This window comes from Chrysemys picta, chromosome 13 (assembly GCF_011386835.1).
Source record: "Chrysemys picta bellii isolate R12L10 chromosome 13, ASM1138683v2, whole genome shotgun sequence".
NCBI classification, from domain to species: Eukaryota; Metazoa; Chordata; order Testudines; family Emydidae; genus Chrysemys; species Chrysemys picta.
The window spans coordinates 12,346,236-12,354,860 of record NC_088803.1 but is presented as its reverse complement, the minus strand read 5'-3'; the positions used below and the strand labels follow the sequence as shown (position 1 = coordinate 12,354,860).

General features: G+C 43.9%; 1 protein-coding gene across 1 annotated transcript; it reads left to right on the top strand.

Annotated features, from left to right (window-relative positions):
• The first annotated feature begins 3,654 nt into the window (after positions 1 to 3,654).
• On the top strand, positions 3,655 to 8,144 carry LOC103306690 (olfactory receptor 6F1-like). The gene is made up of 3 exons (XM_065565171.1): positions 3,655 to 3,933; positions 6,474 to 6,480; positions 7,495 to 8,144. The coding sequence occupies exons 1-3, from the start codon at positions 3,655 to 3,657 to the stop codon at positions 8,142 to 8,144; spliced, it is 936 nt and encodes a 311-aa protein (XP_065421243.1).
• Positions 8,145 to 8,625: the final 481 nt, after the last annotated feature.

The following is an 8,625-nucleotide window of genomic DNA, read 5'->3' as shown; positions in this document are numbered from 1 at the left end:
GTAAGGTAATGCACATTGGAAAAAATAACCCCAACTATACATACAATATGATGGGGGCTAATTTAGCTACAACTAATCAGGGAAAAGATCTTGGAGTCATCATGGATAGTTCTCTGAAGACATCCACGCAATGTGCAGTGACAGTCAAAAAGCAAACGGGATGTTAGGAATCATTAAAAAAGGGATAGAGAATAAGATGGAGAATATCTTACTGCCCTTATATAAATCCATGGTACACCCACATCTTGAATACTGCGTACAGATGTGGTCTCCTCATTTAAAAAAAGACATACTGGCATTAGAAAAGGTTCAGAGAAGGGCAATTAAAATGATTAGGCATTTGGAACAGGTCCCATATGAGGAGAGATTAAAGAGGCTAGGACTTTTCAACTTGGAAAAGAGGAGACTAAGGGGGGATATGATAGAGGTATATAAAATTGTGAGTGGTGTGGAGAAAGTGAATAAGGGAAAGTTATTTACTTGCTCCCATAATATAAGCACTAGGGGGCACAAAATGAAATTAATGGGCAGCAGGTTTAAAACAAATAAAAGGAAGTTCTTCACACAGCGCACATTCAACTTGTGGAACTCCTTGACTGAGGAGGTTGTGAAGGCCAGGACTATAACAGCATTTAAAAGAGAACTGGATAAATTCACGGGCGTTAAGTCCTATTAATGGCTATTAGCCAGGATGAGTAAGGAATGGTGTCCCTAGCCTCTTCTGTCAGAGGGTGGTGATGGACAGCAGGAGAACGATCACTTGATCATTACCTGTTAGGTTCACTTCCTCTGGGACACCTGGCATTGGCCACTGTCAGTAGACAGGATACTGGGTTGAATGGACCTTTGGTCTGACCCAGTATGGACATTCTTATGTTCTTATGATATGGAACGAATTTCCAATTTTATGACATTTTTCACAATATTTGTTCTTATATGTTTAATGGATCCCTAGAGTTTAAGTCCTGAAGGGACCATTAGATCATCTAGTCTGACCTCCTGTATATCACAAGTCATTAAATTTCACCCCGTTACCCAACAACTTGTGCTTGGCTAAAGCTCAATCTCTGGCTAGGCATCTAGTCTGAATTTGAAGACTCAAGACACCTAGGCTGTATCTACACTAGAAACATGACAGTGACACAGTGGCTGAGCTGCAGCTGGGCTGCTTTAGTGGTGTAGTGTACACGCTTACCAAAGCAATGGCAAGGAGTCTTCCATCACTGTAGTGAATTCGCCTCTCTGAGAGACAGTAGCTAGGTTTATGGAACAATTCTTCTGACCTAGCGGTATCTATACCAGGGCTTAGGTGGAATTAACTGCGTTGCACAGGGGTGACATTTTTCACAGCTCTGAGCAATGTAGATTGTTCAACCTAACCCTTTAGTGTAGACTAGCCCAAAGAATCCACCATTTCCTTTGATAGTTTTTTTCCAGTGGTTAATCACCCTCTCTGGCTCAGAGAACCCATGGCAGAGAGTCTCCTTTTCTTTGCAAAAAGTTCTCACCTGAGACCTGTCAAATTCACTATACCAAAAACATCATGTCTTACAGGATATTTTTCCAGGAAGAGTAACATGTTAGTTATCTACAGAAACTTGTCAAACTCATAATCATTGCAAGATATATATATATAGATAATATTTAAAGAATAATTTATTGATATAGAAAGTCTGCTTTATGGACCTGGAGTAGAAAGTAGTCGCCAGGAAGTGATGTATCTTAGTGAAGACAACAGCCAAACAATCCAAATCACTTAAAGGTAGGTAAGAAACTCTTCAACAAGGCAGGAGTTTGCTCTGCTTGTGAATAGAAACAAAAGGCTGTTTTCAGTATAATGGACTACAGGGAAAGTCATACACTTCTTCCATACACTGAGGACAACCCCATGTTTCATGAACATTTAGATCCTGGTTATTGAGAAACAAGCCAGCTCTGCAATGGACTGAACATTCTGGGAAATCTACTTCATTATATAGGATGTGTCATTAATGGTAAGTGTAGACCCAGGTTTGTGTTTTCTGATTTTGTTTTCCACTGTGGTCATTTGTTTCCACCACACCCTCTTGTTTCTAGTTAAATCATTAATCCTTCTTAAATAAACCTAGTTTTTGTTTGTTATAAAGCCTCACGGGTGTTGTGAGGGTTACAGGAACAGTGGTTTAAGACAAAATTGGTAAACTGAGGTACATTGCACCTCCAGGGGCAGAGGATCTGGAATTTCTCAGAGTAGACAGTGTTAGGAGCAGGATATCACCAAGGAATGATTCAATGGGATTTGGGGATTGAGGTGCACCTAGCATTAGCCTGCCTGGTGATAGAACGGCTGGCATAGCCCGGGGGAAAATGCTTTAGTGATTGAAGATCTGTCAGTGCCCAGGAGCTGCCACCCAGCTATCACAAGAAAGACTCACTCTCAGTGGGGAAAGGGAGTTACAAGGTGACTCACAGTCTTGGGTGCCCTGAGAACAGTCACCCCCTATATGTTAAAAATGTGGTGCCTACTTTCTAATGTGACTTTGTGTGGCTTCAGCTTCCAGCCATTAGTTCTTGGTCTGCCTCTCTCTGCTAGTTTAAAAAGGCCTTAAGTACTCAGTATTTTCTTCCTCTGAAGGTACTTAAATATGGTAATGAAGTCACCTCTCAGTCTTTTTGATAAGCTCAGCTGACTGAGTTCATTATGTCTTTCTCTGTAAGGCATTGTCTCCAGCCCTTGCGGCACTTTCTGTGGCCCTTTTCTGCATCTGCTCCAGTTTTTCAACATCCTTTTAAACTGTGAACATGAGAACTGGATGTGGTATTCCAGTATCAGTCTCATCAGTGCCATATATAGGGGTAAAAAGCAACAGAGGGTCCTGTGGCACCTTTAAGACTAACAGAAGTTTGGGAGCATAAGCTTTCGTGGGTAAGAACCTCACTTCTTCAGATGCAAGAAGAAGTGAGGTTCTTACCCACGAAAGCTTATATATAGGGGTAAAATCACTTCCCTGCTCTGACTCAGCACGCCCCTGTTTATACATCCAAAGCTGACATTTATCCAGTTTTTTTACCACAGCGTCACACTGGCAGCTCATGTTCGGTAGTTTGTCCACTATGACCACTATATCCTTTTCAGAGTCATTGCTTTCCATGATATAGTCCTCAGTTCTGTAGGTCTAGCCTGCAATCCTTGTTCCTAGTTGTATAGCATTACTTTTGGCTCTATTAAAACATACTTTCTTTGAATTACATCAATTTTAATTATATTCCTACCCTCTAATTCTTTATCAGTTTAAATCTTTACTGGACTTTCATTTATTTTGCCCAGGATTTATGTTAGACTAACCAGCCTATGATTGCCTGGTTCAACATACCCTTTTATTCATAATATGTATGTATAGTATTTGATAATTTTCATTTACCTCAGCCCCATTTTTCAGTAAACAAAAAATTCAGGTACAGTCCTGATACTGTTTTTAATCATGTTATCTATAAAAATATTGAAATCAGACTGGCATCTCTCCCTCTCTCTCTCTCTCTCTCTCTCTCTCTCTCCTCCTCCTCTCTTTCTCTTCCTAAATTTCCTATAACGTATTGCTGAGCTAGTATTTGAACCACCAAATGTCTAACTTCTGTGATTCTATGCATCTCTCATGTTTCAGGAACAATGGAGACATGGAACAGAACAACCAGACTGTGGTGAGAGAATTCATGTTACTGGGATTCACTAGTCAATGGGTGGTGAAGATGTCCATTTTCCTGGTCTTTCTAATCATCTACACCACATCCCTGATTGCAAATTCCCTCATTGTTGCATTGACACTGCTGGATCCTCAACTCCACACACCTATGTACTTTTTCCTCTGCAACTTGTCCTTCCTGGAGGTCTCCTACACTTCGGTCACTGTCCCAAAGATGCTCTCCAATTTCCTGTCCAGGAGACCCAGCATCACTGTGGGTGGCTAGTATCAGGGGGTAGCCGTGTTAGTCTGTATCTACAAAAACAACAAGGAGTCTGGTGGCACCTTAAAGACTAACAGATTTATTTGGGCATAAGCTTTCGTGAGTAAAAACCTCACTTCTTCGGATGCATAGAGTGAAAGTTACAGATGCAGGCATTATTTACAGACACATGGAGAGCAGGGAGTTACTTCACAAGTGGAGAACCAGTGTTGACAGGGCCAATTCAATCAGGGTGGATGTAGTCCACTCCCAATAATAGATGAGGAGGTGTCAATTCCAGGAGAGGAAAAGCTGCTTCTGTAGTGAGCCATCCACTCCCAGTCCCTTTTCAAGCCCAGATTAATGGTGTTGAATTTGCAAATGAATTTTAGTTCTGCTGTTTCTCTTTGAAGTCTGTTTCTGAAGTTTTTTTGTTCAATGATAGTGACTTTTAAATCTGTAATAGAATGACCAGGGAGATTGAAGTGTTCACTTACTGGCTTATGTATGTTACCATTCCTGATGTCCGATTTGTGTCCATTTATTCTTTTGCGGAGGGACTGTCCCGTTTGGCCAATGTACATGGCAGAGGGGCATTGCTGGCACATGATGGCATATATGACATTAGAGGATGTGCAGGTGAATGAGCCCCTGATGGTGTGGCTGATGTGGTTGGGTCCTCTGATGCTGTTGCCAGAGTAGATATGGGGACAGAGTAGGCAACGAGGTTTGCTACAGGGATAGGTTCCTGGGTTGGTGTTTCTGTGGTGTGGTGTGTAGTTGCTGGTGAGTATTTGCTTCAGGTTGGGGGGTTGTCTGTAAGCGAGGACCGGCCTGCCTCCCAAGGTCTGTGAGAGTGAGGGATCATTTTCCAGGATAGGTTGTAGATCGTGGATAATGCGCTGGAGAGGTTTTAGCTGGGGGCTGTATGTGATGGCCAGTGGTGTTCTGTTATTGTCCTTGTTGGGCCTGTCCTGCAGTAAGTGATTTCTGGGTACCCGTCTTGCTCTGTCAATCTGTTTCCTCACTTCCCCAGGTGGGTATTGTAGTTTTACGAATGCATGATAAAGATCTTGTAGGTGTTTGTCTCTGTCTGAGGGGTTGGAGCAAATTCGGTTGTATCTTAGGGCTTGGCTGTAGACAATGGATCGTGTGATGTGTCTTGGATGGAAGCTGGAGGCATGTAGGTACGTATAGCGGTCAGTAGGTTTCCGGTATAGGGTGGTGTTTATGTGACCATCAATTATTTGTACTGTAGTGTCCAGGAAGTGGATCTCTTGTGTGGACTGGTCCAGGCTGAAGTTGATGGTGGGGTGGAAATTGTTGAAGTCCAGGTGGAATTCTTCAAGGGCCTCCTTTCCGTGGGTCCATATGATGAAGATGTCATCAATATAGCGCAAGTAGAGGAGGGGCATTAGGGGACGAGAGCTGAGGAAGCGTTGTTCTAAGTCAGCCATAAAAATGTTGGCATACTGTGGGGCCATGCGAGTACCCATAGCAGTGCCACTGACTTGAAGGTATAAGTTGTCCCCAAATCTGAAGTGGTTGTGGGTGAGGACAAAGTCACAAAGCTCAGCCACCAGGCTTGCTGTGGCCTCATCAGGGATACTGTTCCTGACAGCTTGTAGTCCATCCTCATGTGGAATATTGGTATAAAGTGCTTCTACATCCATGGTGGCCAGGATGGTGTTTTCAGGAAGAACATCAATGTATTGTAGTTTCCTTAGGAAGTCGGTGGTGTCTCGAAGATAGCTGGGAGTGCTGGTAGCATAGGGTCTGAGGAGAGAGTCCAAATAGCCAGATAATCCTGCTGTCAGAGTGCCAATGCCTGAGATGATGGGGCGTCCAGGGTTTCCGGGTTTATGGATCTTGGGTAGCAGATAGAATACCCCTGGTCGGGGTTCTGCGGGTGTGTCCATGTAGATTTGTTCCCGTACTGTAGCTGGGAGTTTCTTGAGCAGATGGTGTAGTTTCTTTTGGTATTCCTCAGTGGGATCAGAGGATAGTGGCCTGTAGAATGTGGTCTTGGAGAGTTGCCTGGCAGCCTCCTGTTCATAATCTGACCTGTTCATTATGACTACAGCACCTCCTTTGTCAGCCCCTTTGATGATAATGTCAGAGTTGTTTCTGAGGCTGTGGATGGCATTGCGTTCTGTACGGCTGAGGTTATGGGACAAGTGGTGTTGTTTGTCCACAATTTCAGCCTTTGCACGTCTGCGGAAACACTCTATGTAGAGGTCCAGTCTGTCATTTCGACCGTCAGGAGGAGTCCACGCAGAGTTCTTCTTCTTGTAGTGTTGGTAGGAGGGTTCCTGTGGGTCAGTGCACTGTTCAGTGGTGCGTTGAAAATATTCCTTGAGTCGGAGACGACGAAAGTAGGCTTCCAGATCACCGCAGAACTGTATCATGTTCGTGGGGATGGTGGGACAGAAAGAGAGTCCCCGAGATAGGACAGACTCTTCTGCTGGGCTAAGTGTGTGGTTGGAAAGATTGACAATGTTGTTAGATGAGTTGAGGGTACCATTGTTATAGCCCCCAGTGGCAGGTATTAGTTTAGATAGCTTACAGTCCTTTTTCCTCTGTAGAGAAGTGAAGTGTGCATTGTAAATGGCTTGTCTCATTTTTGTAAAGTGCAGCCACGTGGAAGTTTGTGTAGAAGGCTGGTATTGTATGAGAGTCTCCAGTTCTGAGAGCTCATTCTTGATCTTCTCCTGTCTGCTGTACAGGATGCTGATCAGGTGGTTCCTCAGTTTCTTTGAGAGTGTGTGGCACAGTCTCTCACCATACTCAGTGTAGTATGTTGATTGCAATGGATTTTTTACCTTCAGTCCTTTTGGTATGATGTCCATCTGTTTGCATTTGGAGAGGAAGATGATGTCTGTCTGTATCTGTGCAAGTTTTTTGTTGAGGTTAATGGATTTCCACTCTGGCAACAGCATCAGAGGACCCAACCACATCAGCCACACCATCAGGGGCTCATTCACCTGCACATCCTCTAATGTCATATATGCCATCATGTGCCAGCAATGCCCCTCTGCCATGTACATTGGCCAAACGGGACAGTCCCTCCTCAAAAGAATAAATGGACACAAATTGGACATCAGGAATGGTAACATACATAAGCCAGTAAGTGAACACTTCAATCTCCCTGGTCATTCTATTACAGATTTAAAAGTCACTATCATTGAACAAAAAAACTTCAGAAACAGACTTCAAAGAGAAACAGCAGAACTAAAATTCATTTGCAAATTCAACACCATTAATCTGGGCTTGAATAGGGACTGGGAGTGGCTGGCTCACTACAGAAGCAGCTTTTCCTCTCCTGGAATTGACACCTCCTCATCTATTATTGGGAGTGGACTACATCCACCCTGATTGAATTGGCCCTGTCAACACTGGTTCTCCACTTGTGAAGTAACTCCCTGCTCTCCATGTGTCTGTATATAATGCCTGCATCTGTAACTTTCACTCTATGCATCCGAAGAAGTGAGGTTTTTACTCACGAAAGCTTATGCCCAAATAAATCTGTTAGTCTTTAAGGTGCCACCAGACTCCTTGTTGTTTTTGTGGGTGGCTGCATTGCTCAATATTACTTCTTCTTCACTCTAGGGGCCACCGAATGCTTCCTTTTGGCCGCCATGGCCTATGACCGATATTTGGCCATATGTAATCCATTGCAGTACAGCGGTCTCATGAACCACAAGCTCTCTCTCAACCTGGCCATTGCCTGTTGGGTCTGTGGCTTCCTCTCCCCCTTGCTGCCTACACTCATGATTTCCAAGCTCCCCTTCTGTGGCCCTAACCAGATAAACCATTTCTTCTGTGATGCAGACCCGCTCTTCCAACTTTCTTGTGCCGACACTTATATCCAGCAAGTGGCCGGATACACACTCACCTCTGTTTTGATCCTGTGCTCCTTCACATTCACCATAGTTTCTTATGTGCACATTGTGGCTGCGCTCCTCAAGATGTCTTCAGGTAAGGAGTGGAAAAAGCCCTTCTCCACCTGTGCATCCCACCTCACTGTGGTTTCCATCTATTATGGGACCATTATTTTCATGTATGTCCGGCCAGGGGTCAATCAGTCATTCAACCTAGGCAAAGTAGTGTCAGTGTTTTACACAGTGGTCACCCCCTTGATAAATCCCATAATTTATAGTCTCAGGAACAGGGAGATTAAAAAGGCTCTGAGAAAAGCCCTAATTACCATAGGGCAGCACTAGGGGGCACTGTGCTGCTGTGAGCAGAGTGGGTGGCTCAGTAGACTGCACTTTCCTCTATCCAACAGGTTTTACTCCAATGCCCAGAACAGTATTACGGGACATTGTACTGCAGTGAGTGGTATGGATGGCTCAGTAGGGAGGGTCCTTCACCTGGAATAAGTAGAGACCCAAATGGCTGTTAGGAAGTGCCAGTTTTTTCAGGTAAATATGTGGTCCTGCCTCCATTGTCCATTAAAGCTACCATTGTAATTTTTTGCAAGATGTAAAGTTTTACTCTGGGCATCCTAACCAAATTACTGTATCTGCAATTACATTTCACTGAGAATTTCATTTGCACAAAGTTCATCATGGCTTCACTTTTGACCCTTCTCTGGTCTCTCGGGCTTTACCCCTCTAGTTTACGGCCCTCTTGCCATCACCTGTCCTGCAGTGGGATCCTGTGTGTTAGTATATAGGCCTCTTTGTGAGCGTGGGATAGAAT

Bases quoted from the DNA above. Each gene is read 5' to 3' on its own strand.
- LOC103306690 (XM_065565171.1), top strand. From the start codon at position 3,655: ATGGAACAGAACAACCAGACTGTGGTGAGAGAATTCATGTTACTGGGA.